The 14634-nt window shown below is 43.9% G+C and overlaps 1 protein-coding gene and 1 pseudogene across 2 annotated transcripts; both read left to right on the plus strand.

Moving 5' to 3' along the window:
• The first annotated feature begins 7531 nt into the window (after positions 1–7531).
• Positions 7532–11606, plus strand: LOC136476882 (serine/threonine-protein phosphatase 7-like). Of its 2 annotated transcripts, XR_010763761.1 has the most exons (6): positions 7532–8305; positions 9230–9733; positions 10378–10524; positions 10618–10746; positions 10883–10990; positions 11191–11221. XR_010763761.1 is itself a non-coding variant. In XM_066474853.1 (5 exons), exons 1-5 carry the CDS (start codon positions 7793–7795, stop codon positions 11281–11283), a joined length of 1365 nt encoding a protein of 454 aa, XP_066330950.1. In that variant the 5' UTR covers positions 7541–7792; the 3' UTR covers positions 11284–11606. The 2 variants fall into 2 exon arrangements, 1 of the variants encoding a protein (XP_066330950.1); XM_066474853.1 differs by lacking the exon at positions 10618–10746 and having other exon boundaries at positions 7541–8305; positions 11191–11606.
• A 336-nt stretch (positions 11607–11942) lies between these two features.
• On the plus strand, positions 11943–12588 carry LOC136476883 (calvin cycle protein CP12-3, chloroplastic-like; annotated as a pseudogene).
• Positions 12589–14634: the final 2046 nt, after the last annotated feature.

A 14634-nucleotide genomic window follows, 5' to 3' on the forward strand; every position in this document is an offset into this window, starting at 1 on the left:
CTGAGCCCACAAGTTTTGGTATGCTTTTTAGAGCACAGTCCTAATTTTCTATAGGCCACATCTTTTATTCAATTGAGCTCAAATTTTTTGTGGTTTATTCTTGTGTGCTCCTTGCTGAGAAAAAAAATATCAAAAGAGAAAAAGCAAGAAAAAAAAGATTGGACAAAAAAATAAAAGAAAAAATAGTAAAAGAGAATAGAAGATATCGAAAAGGAGCACATAAGGAACACTCAATAGCTCTATTATTTGTGGTATCTTTTGCCTTATTCATATCCATTGCTACCTTTAATACTTGTTTTCTTTCATCCTTGTTTCCTCTCTTGTTTATCACAACTGGTGATAGAAACACGTATAGGCCAGCAACTAGGACAAGTGCTCTAGACATTTATTCAATATTGTTGTCTGTCACTGACTTATGTGCCACATATATATATTTAAGGCGTGAGATTCAGGGCATTGTTGATTATAAAGAATTTAACACTGTCAACTAGTTGTTTTGGTTTGCTATGCTTGCAGAAAATGAATTGCAGGGGCGTGAACAGCAGGGCAAGAACAAGGTTAGCACCAGCACATACACGCCACGCTCGGCACCATCTTCGAGGCTGACCAAGCCAGCCACTTTTCGGACGCCTCCACCTAAGGCACCTCCCGCACGACCTTCAGATTCAGGTAAAAATTCTTTGCAGGTGCCTACCAAGAGTTCCTCATCCGTTGTATCGATGGGACGCACTTCGGGTATTCAGTGCCACCGCTGCCATGGCATTGGCCATGTGCAGAAGGACTGCCCAAGTCAGCGGGCATATATTGCTACAGAAGATGATTACATCAGCACCTCTGACATTGAGGATGAAGAAGACCAAGATGCAGATGAGGAGGACGATGAAGTCCTTGGTGATGAGGCCACGACGTCCGATAGGAGCATCATTGTATAGCGGGTGCTCAGCTCACAAGTCCAGCAACCTAAGAAGCTACAACGCCATAACTTGTTCCAGATTTTCTTCATCATCAGCGATCGTCGAGCACGTGTCATTATTGATGGAGGTAGCTGCAACAATTTGGTGAGTTCTGATTTGGTCAAAAAGCTTGGCTTGACCACACGCCCACATCCATGTCCATACCATATTCAGTGGCTAAATGATTCTGGTAAAGCAAAGGTAACACAAACTTGTAGAGTTTCATTTTTCATTGGTTCTTATGCTGATTCTATTGATTGTGATGTGGTACCTATGCAAGCTTGTTCACTCTTATTGGGTCGTCCTTGGGAATGTGATAATGATGCTACACACCATGGTAGAAGTAATAAATACACTTTTGTGCATAAAGGAAAGAAAATTACTTTGGTACCTTTGACCCCTGCTCAAATTGTACAAGCTGATAGAGAACGCGCTGTTAGTTTGAATGATGTTCAATCTGAAAATCAGCAGATTGTTAATTCTATTTTTCCACCTAAAAAGGATAAGTCTACATCTATTTCTAAGGCTGAGGGGATTAAATTGAAGGGTGGTGTTATGCTTGCAATAAAATGTGACTTTGCTGAAATTTCTAATGATGATATTTGCTATGCTTTGGTATGCAAACGAGCTATATTTTTGCTTGATGATATTGTTAGCTCGGTACCTCCTGTTGTCACTAACCTTTTGTAGGAGTATGAGAATATTTTTCTAGCTGAGATACCCACGGGACTACCACCTATGAGAGGGATAGAGCATCAAATCGATTTGATTCCGGGAGCAACCTTGCCCAACCGAGCTGCCTATCGAACCAATCCTAAGGAGACTAAGGAAATTCAGCGGCAATTCCAAGATCTTTTGGACCACAGGTATGTACGTGAAAGCCTTAGTCATTGTGCCATTCCTATACTTTTGGTTCCTAAGAAAGATGAAACTTGGTGTATGTGTGTTGATTGTAGAGCCATCAATAATATTACCATTCGGTATCGTCATCCTATTCCTAGGCTAGACGACATGTTAGATGAGTTGTGTGGTTCTATAATTTTCACTAAGATTGACTTGCGAAGTGGCTACCACCAAATTAGAATGAAACTTGGAGATGAATGGAAAACTGTGTTTAAAACCAAATTTGGGTTGTATGAGTGGTTAGTAATGCCTTTTGGTTTGACAAATGCACCTAGCACTTTCATGCGTTTAATGAATGAGGTTTTAAGAGCTTTTATTGGACATTTTGTGGTAGTTTACTTTGATGATATATTGATTTACAGCAAGTCTTTTGATGAACATATAGATCACTTATGTGCTATTTTTAATGCTTTACGTGATGCACGTTTATTTGGTAACCTTGAGAAGTGCATCTTTTGCACGGATCGAGTTTCTTTTCTTGGCTATGTTGTAACTCCATGGGGAATTGAGGTGGATGAGATGAAAATTGAAGCTATAAAGAGCTGACTGGTTCCCCAAACCGTCACACAGGTGAGGAGTTTTCTTGGTCTTACAGGATTCTACCGCCGCTTTATCAAAGATTTTAGCACCATTGCTGCCCCATTGCATGAGTTGACGAAGAAAAGAGTGGTGTTTCATTGGGGAGAGGCACAAGAGGAGTCTTTTGACACTTTGAAGGACAAGCTTACACACGCACCATTACTGCAACTTCCAAATTTTGGTAAGACTTTTGAGCTAGAATGTGATGCTAGTGGAGTTGGCATTGGTGGTATTTTGATGCAAGGTGATAAACTAGTTGCTTACTTTAGCGAAAAATTGCATGGTCCTGTTCTTAATTATTCCACGTATGATAAAGAATTGTATGCACTTATTCGTTCTTTAGAGACATGGCGTCATTATTTGTGGCCTAAAGAATTTGTTATTTATTCTGATCATGAATCGCTTAAGTATCTTCGCTCTCAAAATAATCTAAATCATAGGCATGCTAAATGGGTTGAATTTATTGAATCTTTTTCTTATATTATCAAACACAAGAAAGGGAAGGATAATGTGATTGCTGATGCTTTGTCTAGAAGATATAAATTGCTGTCCCAACTTGATTGCTGGATTTTTTGTCTTCAATCCATTAAAGAACAATATGCACTTGATCCTGATTTTAAGGATGTGTTGCTTAATTATAGAGAGGGACGCATATGGAATAAGTTTATGATCAGCGATGGATTTTTGTTTAGAGCTAACCGCCTATGCATTCCAGTTGGTTTTGTTCGTCTTTTGTTGTTGCAGGAGGCATATGGAGGTGGATTGATGGGACATTTTGGTGCTAAGAAGATGGAGGAGGTGCTGTCCATACACTTCTTTTGGCCAAGGATGAGGCGAGATGTAGAGCAGTATGTGGCTCGGTGTGCCACATGTCAAAAAGCTAAGTCATGGTTGAACCCACATGGTTTGTATATGCCTCTTCATGTTCTTTCTACTCCTTGGGTAGATATATCTATGGATTTTGTGTTAGGATTACCAAGGACTAAGAGAGGGAGGGATAGTATTTTTATGGTGGTTGATCATTTTTTCTAAGATGGCATATTTTATTCCTTGTCATAAGAGCGACGATGTTGTTCATATTGCTGACCTTTTCTTTCAAGAAATCGTTTGCTTGCATGATATGTCTTCTACTATTGTTTCAGATCACGATGCAAAATTCTTGAGTCATTTTTGGTGCACGTTGTGGAATAAATTGGGGACCAAGCTGCTATTTTCTACAACATGTCATCCCCAAACTGATGGGCAAACTGAGGTTGTGAATCGAACATTGTCCACCATGTTGAGAGCCATTTTGAAGTGTAATTTGAAGATGTGGGAAGAGTGTTTGTCGCATGTGGAGTTTACATATAACAGGGCGGAACATTCCACCACCAAAGTAAATCCTTTTCAGGTAGTGTATGGTTTTAACCCTCGTGCTCCTATTGATCTTTTGCCTTTACCTACCACTGAGAGAATACATAGTGATGCTAGAGAGCGTGCTGATTTTATTCGTAAGTTGCATGAAACAACTAAAGCAAATATTGAAAGCATGAATGAAAAGTATAGAATTGCTGGTAGTAAAGGTAGAAAAGAGATTAAACTTATACCGGGTGATTTGGTTTGGTTACATTTAAGAAAAGATAGATTTCTTGAGCTACGTAAGTCTAAATTAATGCCAAGAGCAGCCAGTCCTTATAAGATCATTGAGAAAATAAATGATAATGCCTACAAACTTGAATTGCCATCCGAGTTCGGGGTTAGTCCCACCTTTAACATTGCAGATTTGAAACCTTATTTGGGAGAAGAAGATGAGCTTGAGTCGAGGACAACTCTAATTCAAGAGAGGGAGGATGATGAGGACATCACTTCTTTAGAGGTACCCGCTGATCCTTCAACCGTCATGCAAGGTCCAATGACCCGGGCTCGAAAGCGACAACTCAATTTAGAGGTGAGCTCGTTCTTAAGCGATACTTTTCATACTTTTGAGAATAGACTACTACCTAATGATGTTATCTTGCTTAGAAACATTGGAGAGGGTCATGAAGGACTTAGAGGAAGTGGTGGAGGTGATGATGACCAGCAAGGACGTCCAACACAAGCCGGAGGCCCAGTCCAACAAGAATTCGAGTCTGCCTCGGCCTCCAGGATCAGTCTGCCTTAAACTGGTCACCCAGGACGTATCCAGACTCTGTTTTCGATAATCCATATATGGATGGAAAGCTAATTTGATAAGGAAGCCAATCCAAGTGGTTTCACGTCAAAAGCTGTTTGGAATCAATAGGAATCATCGAAATAAGTCAGCGTCCAGAATCTGCCAGGGTGCTGCGACACCGTCTTTTGGTCCATTTGACCATGTATCGAGTTTGGGCCCATTAGGGGCGCATCCAGGGGTCTTGCACGACCCTAGAGTCTTCATAAACAGTCATCGCTCCTCCCTTAGGGTTCAGGTTTTGCTTAGATTAATCTATCAAGAACAATTTTGCCGTTCATCGGTTTATGAGACTCCAACTTCGTGAGTTTAATCATTCATCTGCAATTTGGTTGCGTTCTTTCTTGTTCTTGCTTGTGTTCTTCGTTGCACAGGCAGGAATTAGCCTTCTTGGTGAGGTCAACCTGGTCCATGACTCGGTTGATAATCAGAGGAGCTGTGGTGCTAAGATTACAGGGTTCGATCTTTCGATCTGAAGCCGGATCGGTGTGTCATTCTTCGCCACAATGATAGTTATCATCACCTGACGGAAGATCGGGATCTCCGTCTCCATTACGTGCCTTCTAGAGTCTTCCTGGTGGCGAGGGAGGCCGGCTCGAGGGGCTGATGCACGGGCCCGGAAGCCCCCGAGCCCCTAGAGGCCGAGGAGAGCTTGTCTTCTTGTGTCACGCCTCGTACATGACCTTATCGGGGGAGCGGCCAGCAAGGTCACGTCTAGAGTGCTGCGTCGAGGAGCCCTCGAGCCTCGATGGCTCGGGACGTGTCTTCTTGCGCCTGGGCCTTAGTTGGCGTCGTAGGCCGGGCAGGAGTCGAGGACCGGGCTCAGGCTCCCTGCTGATCGGGAGTCTGAGGCTCGGTCTAGCCTCCGAGCCCTAAGCAGAGGCGTTGGCATGCTTAGGCTCGGACAGGTTCCTTAGCCTGAGGGTGCGCGCGATTGTACCTTATGGGTATAGCCCCCGAGCCCCCGGTTGATCCTGGAGGGGTCGGCCGGGGGTCTCTTCGGTCGGGATCCATAGATCTCGAAGCTTAACATACCCATATGTTAGGATCTCGTCAAGAGCCCCGAGCCCTTCATGGCGGTGGGGGGGGGGGTTGGATCCAGGACTACAGTTTAGTTCTTGTCACATCGAATGTTCGAATGCTAATTAGGATGACTAAACATAAGTTAATTATAAAACTAATTACATAGATAGATGCTAATTCGCGAGACGAATCTATTAAGCCTATAAAAGCTTCAAACTTTGCCAAACTTTTGTTTAGTTTGATTCTGTTTGCATGTTTTTTAATCGAATTTTGCGAGACACTAATTTTTGACTCAATGGTGCTATTTATCGATCTTGTGTCCCTCCGGTTTCTAAAGAATGTCGTTTTGAGGTCGTCTTAAGTCAAACATTTTAAACTTTGACTATAAATAAATTCTTTTAGGTTGAGTTTGAAAGCAAGAAAGTGATGTAAGTAGATTCATCTTGAAATGTAGTTTTATAAAAGTATATATTATCTATATTTTATAGCAAAAAGTAATGGTCAGAGTTAGTTTTTTGGAGACCGTGTCACTGTCCAAAACGATATTCTTTAGGAAACCCGAGAGAGTATATATTAATTAATCCAACGTTCTAGAAAGGGAGGTAACGTGGCTAACTGAGATGCATGGGAGCCTGGTAAAAGAAGAGAACTGAACACGTGGCAAGGTAGGAAGCTAGATCTCATGGTGCAACTTTTGTCTAGTAAGAGATAAGCTTCGTAAAAAAAGAATCATATAAGCTTCTTCACCCAAAAAAAAACATATAAACACCTGTTTGGTTGGTATACTAATAATCAAGGTTTACACGGAGCACAGGACTAAAGACGTGATTGGTTGGTATAATGAGAATGCAAACATTTGTCATGATTTCTTGTCAAATTTTGAACAAGGTTCGTTGGTGAAACTAGTTGCCACACTTTAGCTAGTCTATTAGAATCTTGCCATACTTTTGTTGTCACGGATACGTGGGACTGAGCTGGTAGAAAAAGAACCCTGTCATAGTTTGTGGCAACCAAACAGCTCGGTCAAACTCAATTAAACTTAAGCGTGCCAAGGTGTGCCAAGGTTTTGCTTGAAACCAAAGCTCATCAAAAAAAAAAGGCCATGTTCGTTTGTTGGTTCAGCCAGAATTTATTAGTCATATTATAATATTTTTCTCTTATAATAAATCAACACCAACCTAACTTATCATCCCCGAATTCGGCTGTTTGACTTGACCCTTGCCATCTGTTCTCTCCCATCCCATCCTGGGCCGCGTTTAGTTGCCCGAAGTTGGCGCCGCCGGAATCACAGTAGATCAGTGTAGTGCACTGCAGCATTTCGTTTGTATTTAGTAATAATTGTCCAATCGTTGACTAATTAGGCTCAAAACGTTCGTCTCGCAAAGTACAACCAAACTGTATAATTAGTTTTTTTTTATTTCGTCAACATTTAGTATTCCATACATGTACCGCAAGTTTGATGTGACGGAGAATCTTCTTTTTTATAGTGCCAAAGTTTGGATTTTGGGTAACTAAGGGCTCCAAAAAATTTTGCGCAGTACCCATCACATCGAATCTTGCGGCACATGCATGGAGTACTAAATGTAGACGAAAAAAAACTAATTGCACAGTTAGGTGAGAAATTGCGAGACGAAACTTTCGAACCTAATTAGTTCATAATTAGACACTAATTGTCAAATAAAAACGAAACTGCTACCGTAGTCACGACCCAAAAAAAATTTTGGACCCTAAACAAGGCCCTGGTGATCTGCACTGCACGATTTGCCAGGAGTCTGTCCGAGGCTCCGAGCCCAATATTTTTGTTCACGCACGCAGAGCGAGCCAGCGCACGTTCCCCGTGGCCACACGACCTCTTTTTGTTCTCCGCTGGCCACGTTTCCCTTTCGCAGCCGTGTCAGCTCCACCTCCGCACCGTGGGGACTCGCGACCCCGCAGCTGCGAGAGCCAACTGGAGCCAGCAGCCGCGTCAGGGGTCGAGGTCGAGGGCGCAAAAGCCGCCGCCGACTGGGACGACGGCGAACCCTGTCCCACTCCCAGTCTCCCTTCGTCTCGTTTCCCCCCAAGACAACACGAACCACCCACCCGCGACTTCGCACAAGGAAACCCAAAATCACAGAACCCCACCGCATCCAGCCTGGCTCATGCCATGTCGCAGCCCGACGCCGTCGCCGTCGCCGCCGCTGCCGCGGCGACGGATCCCTCTCCAGCCCCGGCCCATGCCATGCCGCAGCCCGACGCCATCGCCGCCGCCGCCGCGGCGACGGCGGATCCCTCCCCGGCCCCACCGGTGGTCGAGTGGCCCGAGGGCGGCGCGCTGACGCGGGACTGGGTGGCGGGGCTGGAATCCACGCTGGACTGGTGCTCGCGGCACCTCCCCGCGGACCGCCTCCCGGTGGTGCTCCCGTCCGCGCTGGTCCAGCGTCTGGTCCTGGCCGCCGCCGCCATCCTGCACCGCGAGCCCAACCTCGTCCGCGTCGACCCGCGCCCCGGCCAGGCCGTCGTCGTCGTCGGGGACGTCCACGGCCAGCTCCACGACGTCATCTTCCTGCTCCGCGACGCCGGCTTCCCGTCCGAGGATCGAATCTTCGTCTTCAACGGCGACTACGTCGACCGCGGCGCCTGGGGCCTCGAGACCTTCCTCCTGCTCCTCGCCTGGAAGGTGAATTCTGCTGCGGATTTTCCAACTCGCTGTTAAGCTTCATGCGTATCTCGATTTCATTTTGTTTTGTTGGATCTGCGAGATTTATGGGAATAGATTGATACATAGCTATGCAGTTAATAGATTTTCCATAGGTAGTGCAAACTGGCTTAGTTAACTAATATTGGTGTCTCCCCTTTGTTTGGATTGGACTTAATAACAGTTATTATAAGTTTCATCATTGTGCGAGATATGCAACTAATTGAAATCAACATAGAAATTATGAGTCATGATCCACACGTTATTTTATTTTTGGGAGTTCTTGTTATCGTTTCCTCGGCATTCAACGGCTGAAATATCAATGATGTGATATATATTTAGACATTTGACTGTTATTAACTCACACAAGTATATTTGGATTCCATTTTGTTTTGTTGGATCTGCTAGATTTATGGGCGTAGATTGATTGATAGCAAAGGCAGTTAATAGATTTTCCACAGGTAATGCAAACTGGCTGAGTTAACGAACAATGATGTCTCCCCTTTGTTTGGATTGGACTTATATAACAATAGATAGCTAGACAGTTAATAGATTTTCCATAGGTAATGCAAACTGGCTGAGTTGTTTTCATGGCAGTGCTGACTCTAACGAATAATGATGTCTCCCCTTTGTTTGGATCGGATTTATTAACAGTTATAAGTTTGCTCATTTTGCACAATATGCAACTAAATGAAATCAACATAGAATTGTGAGTCATGATCACACATTATTTATTTATTGGGTACTTGTTCTCGTTTCCTCAACATTCAATGGCTGAAATATCAATGATGTTATATATTTAGACAGTTGGTGTTAACTCGCACAAGCATAAAAACTTTCAGTTTAACAACCAAACAGTGTAACGACATAAATGGTTGCTAATTAGTGGTTCTTGTTTTCTTTCAGGTGCTACTCCCAAATTGTGTGTTCCTTCTTAGGGGAAACCACGAGTCCAAGTACTGCACGTCAGTATATGGTTTCGAGAAGGAGGTAATGACTAAATACAAAGATCATGGCCCTCAAGTTTATCGGAAGTTTTTAAGATGTTTTGAGGACCTTCCTCTAGCGACAATAATAGCAGGATGCGTGTACACTGCACATGGAGGTGTCTTCCGTGGAACGATTGTAGTGCCGTTAAAGAGATCAAAAAAGGGAAAGAAGGGTCACAAACACAAAGCGGATTCCACTGTTGATCCCACTTACATGAAACTTGGATCCTTGGATGAGTTATTGAAAGCAAGGAGGACTGTTCTTGACCCTCCTTGGGAAGGCTCAAATTTGATACCTGGGGATGTGCTCTGGTCTGACCCTTCCTTGCAGATGGGTCTTTCTCCAAATAAAGAACGAGGCATCGGTTTGCTTTGGGGTCCTGATATCACTCAGCAGTTTCTGCGGACAAATCATTTGAAGGTTTGTTTTGTTTCATTTATTACTTTTTCTGTTATGTTTCAAATTGTTTGATCCGTAGAGTTATTTCTTACTTAACAACTAATGCCTAGTGATAATGAAGTGTTAGGGTGCCTGTTTGTGCCTGTTTTAGTACCTAAATGCTTGCATTTTATATTACTGTGTGAATTTTAAAATTATTCTAAATTTCATCTTAAGAAAGTGTTTTGGTTGTTTGGATTACAGAGCTATAATTTTAAAATTATTCTAAATTTCATCTTAAAATTATTTTTAGAATATCCAATTGATTGAAATGTGTGGTTGGTTAGTTGAGGATTATATAGAACTTCTTAGTAGCTTCAAGCGACAAGCATGCAGTACCATCCAGTGTTTGTCTTTTTGAAAATTGGTGTGTTGGTATAGATGTCACCTAATATGTGGATGCAGTGAATGTGAGATAATACTTATTGAATTGAGTTACATGATTCTAATTTCTTCTGTAGTTCTGTATTAGTGTTCAATGATATATCTTTGAACTTGGTCAGTTGGTATGTTTTGTCTTGTAGCCTGTTGAGCATTTAGTTCCATAGTATTTGAAAGTTAGCATCATGGTAGAACTATATTTATTTTAAGTTCACATGCTTACTTCATCTTTTCATTCAACAAAGCTAATCATCAGGTCACATGAAGGTCCAGACGCAAGAGACAAGCGACATGATCTCTTAGGAATGGATAATGGATTTACAATTGATCATGAAGTAGAATGTGGGAAACTAATTACTCTCTTCAGTGCACCAGACTACCCACAATTTCAGGTGATAATTTTTTTGCTGTTCATCTTCGATATCGAATCCCTTGGTTTTTGTTGTTCTGTGAGAGATTTATTCAACTTCTAAAACTTTAAAAAGGGCATACCCAGTGCAGAGAGCTCCCGCTCTATGCGGGGTCTGGGGAAGGGTGTTAGTGGCAAGCCTTACCCTCGCCTGTGCAATGCGAGGAGACCGTGACTCGAACCCGGGACCTTCCGGTCACAGGCGGTAAGACTCTACCGCTTGCACCAGGCCCGCCCTTCAAACAACTTCTAAAACTTTGTGACTAATATATAAGTTCTGCCTCCTTTGCATATTATGGTGATAATGTGATGTTAACTCTTTGTTTCTGGACCTGGTATAGGCTTCAGAGGAGCGACACAACAATCGTGGAGCATATATTGTCCTTAATCCACCTGATTTTGCTACTCCTGTTTTCCATAGCTTTGAAGCTGTAAAGCCTCGACCTGCGGTATGTGACTCAATCCTCAATAATATACTCAGGACTACTTGATTTTGTGATGTGAGACATATGGAAACAATCAATCTGGAGTGGGGGGGAACAAATCAACTGACTCAGTGTATCTTTTTTCTTTTGTTTTCCTATATATGCAGGCGGCTTGGGACTGACAGGCTTTGTTGTTGTTGTTGCTGTTGTTCCTATGTATGCAGGCCCATCCGTTCTATGATTTCGAAGAAGTGATAGACTCAGATGAAGAGTTGAATTTGGACGCCATGGACAGCGGCACGTCGAGCCTGTCATGATGACTTGTCATGTACCTTTTGTATTTATCACTCCAATTGGCAATTGTTGCCAAGGAAGCGTGGCAACAAGGTTCTTGTTGTAGCTAATGCCAACGTAGCAACGTTGCAGGTTTCTGGATGGCCTCCTGTCATGCACGCCAATCTGATTTGTTGGTTCAGTTTAGGTTGATCTGTATCAAAAATTAAGTGACTCTGAAACATGGCATCATCCAAAGATTGAATGTGGGAAACCAGTGGCTGCTAAAATCTTAATCTATAAACCTTCTTGTTGCTGAAAATGCTGATGCATTCGATCATTCAAAGGAAGAGGAAGATTTGTTGTCCATGCTTCTCATGTTATCTGAAGAAGCGTATATCTGCCTTTGGAGCATACATGTGACATGCTTGTAAATAAAATAACGCATGTTTGGCCAAAACCTAATACACTGTTAGAAGTATGCTTTCCGTTTTTTTATCATTTCCATTGTTTTCCAAGAAAAACATTTCCAGCTTTTCTCGAATCGTGAAAGAAAATATTAGTCCGAAAGGATAAGCATGACTGTATGTACGAGTAAGAGAAGCCAAATGCATTTTGTGAACTCAGAAGAAGTGGCTCTGCGTTTTCCTCGATTAGTCCTCCCAACTCATCAGACAAATCTTACCGCTGCCAATCAACAACAATGGCGTCACCGTCCATCAGCTGCCCCTGCCCCCCACGGCTGTCCCCGCGGGAGCCGGAGCCGGCTTGCGCCGATCGCCGTCCTCCGTCCACCCGTGGCGCCATCACCAGCAGCAGCGGCAGCAGCAGGCGAGGCGACTGGTGATGGCGGCAGCGGCGAGGCGGCGGTACAGGGGGACGGTGAGGAGGGAGGCGGCGCTGGTGGAGCGGAAGATTGCGGAGGCGATGGAGGCGTGCGGGGAGCGCGGCCAGGACGACGAGGGGTGCCGCGTGGCGTGGGACGAGGTGGAGGAGGTGAGCCAGGCCAGGGCCGACCTCCGGAGCCGCATCGCCGAGGCCCCCGGCGACCCGCTCGAGCCCTTCTGCGCGCACAACCCCTCCGCCGATGACTGCGCCGTCATCTACGTCGACGACTGACTGACCGCACGCCGTCCGTGCGCGCGCCCATGACGATGGTCCGTCCGCCAACCGCAGGTCGCTACTGTACGTTCTAGTAGGGGTCTGTTCACTGTTTGCGGATTGATCGATCAGAGATTCGAGATGAAACATGTTTCAGGCTTTCAGCTTTGCGTCCAATTCAATTATCACGGACACGTTGGTAATAAAATGACATGACACGATTAGTCATCGTTAGCGTCTATTCATCAGATCAGAGAGCGCAAGCAAGAGTTTATTTCTGTCATAATCCGTCTTGATTTTTTCCAGTCAAAACAGTATTTTTCTTTCACAGCAAATCGAATTTGTTTTTTGAGTGAAGCGAATGGGGCCATTGGTACTCTGCATCTGAACCTGAACGTGACGCGCATTTGTACGTGTGCGTGTGGCCTGTTCCTGAATGTGACGAGCAATTTCTACGTGTGGCCTGCTTCAGTGGTTCTTTAATCCTGAACGATAGTGGAGTGGTTCTTTAATCCTGAACGATAGTGGTGGGTGACCGCTGGTGCTGGCGCGAGCTTGTTCGGCTGAGGAAGAAGTCGGTTTATTTTTCTGGATAGTATTTTTCTCTTATAACAAATTAGTATAAACAGTGTTTTTTTAGTATGAGCGGTGATTTTTTCAGTCCAACCGAACAAGCTTAGCCTCGTTGTTCCTTGTTGGGCATCGTCGTCACTCGCCTTGTTGGGCAACTACATCTCATTGTAAAATTTGTGGAGCTGATGATGATACATGGGAACATTCTTTGCTTTTGTGCACAATGTCCAAATGTGTTTGGGCTCTGCTGGATGAGGAGGTAACAGATTTAATTGCTCATTTGGGTATCTCTGACCCAAAACAATGGGTTACCTTTATGTGCTACACAATATTCCTCGAGCTGATGGGATACGAATCCTTGTTACTTGTTGGGCAATATGGCAGACAAGAAGGAAGGCAATTCACGAGGGAGTCTTTCAGAGCCCTTTCTCCATAATGGTTATGATCAATCGACTGATTGAAGAGCTGGAATGGTAAGGGCAATGGAGCTTAAGAGAGGGAACCAACTTCAATCTAAACAAAAAAAAACTCAGCGTTCGAAAGCACCAGAGCAAGGTAAATGCAAAATAGATGCTGCTACAGACCGAAGGAATGGCCTGCTTGGAGGCACTAGCTCTTGTTGAAGATTGTGGTATTCGAAGGATTATGAGAAAATTTTCTCTTTGACACCAGAAATAATGTTGCTTTCTTATTTGACACTAAAACTGAAATTCTTTCCTATCTGTCCTTCACTCGAGTTTTTCTTTCCCATTTGATATTTCCGTCAGTTTGGACTACTAACGGTGTTAAGTCCTAGGAGAAAAGTCTATTTTACCCCTGGAGTTTTTTTACCAGTCATGACATTCCATGGTTGACATTGCTATCTTCTTTTTGAATGTTTTTATCGAACTGCTATATTTTTCTTTTTGCTTTTGTAAAATAAATAAAGGAATGAACATAATCTTATATAATTACTTATAATTATATCAGTTCAATATCAATCCATTTAATCTTAGCCGTAGATCACGAGATGGATGGCTCAGTTTTGCTGCTGGTGTGAGACACGTATACGTGTATTCATAATATATAATGAATTTATGAGATTATTTTTCTAAAGGAAAACAGCCATATAACGCGTATGACGTCATGATGACATCAAGCAAAGAAACACTTGAGCAAAACAGAGCACAGCTTGCGGCCGGCGTTCAAGGTTCGCAGGCACGCGGCCTCTCCCGCGGCGGCACGGCCAGGGCCAGAGCTCACCGGCGCGGCGACAGGATGGGCGCGGCCTCGCCGGAGCTAGCAGGCGCCGCGGCCTGCTGTGAGTTGGTGCTGTGTCCTCGGCGCGCCGACCCTGCTCGCGCACGCCTTGGTCGCGCCGGCCGCCCCCATGTCCGCGATGGCCGGCCTCGAGGCCGCGGCGCCCGCCCGCGTGTCCACGACGGCCAGCCCTGAGGACGAACAGCCACGACTCCCAGAGACTACCGAGTTCATTTGTTTCCCTCAAAGGGCATAACGGTCTTTTCCCATTGCCTCACTTGGACAACTAAAGTTAGTTGCTAACAGAACTGACAGAAATGTTAAATAGGGAAGAAAAACTTAAGTGGAGGACATATAGGAAAGAATTTTAATTTCGGTGTCAAATAGAAAAGCATCATTATTTCTGGTGTCAAATAGGAAATTTTCTCAAGGATTATAGTGGGCATCAGATTGCCTAAACATTGTGAGGAACATTAATGAAA

Source organism: Miscanthus floridulus, chromosome 8, assembly GCF_019320115.1.
Source record: "Miscanthus floridulus cultivar M001 chromosome 8, ASM1932011v1, whole genome shotgun sequence".
NCBI classification, from domain to species: Eukaryota; Viridiplantae; Streptophyta; class Magnoliopsida; order Poales; family Poaceae; genus Miscanthus; species Miscanthus floridulus.

Bases quoted from the DNA above. Each gene is read 5' to 3' on its own strand.
- LOC136476882 (XM_066474853.1), top strand. From the start codon at position 7,793: ATGTCGCAGCCCGACGCCGTCGCCGTCGCCGCCGCTGCCGCGGCGACG. The intron at 9,734-10,377 runs GTTTGTTTTGTT...CATTCAACAAAG, and splicing joins TGCGGACAAATCATTTGAAG to CTAATCATCAGGTCACATGA. The intron at 10,525-10,882 runs GTGATAATTTTT...GACCTGGTATAG, and splicing joins CAGACTACCCACAATTTCAG to GCTTCAGAGGAGCGACACAA.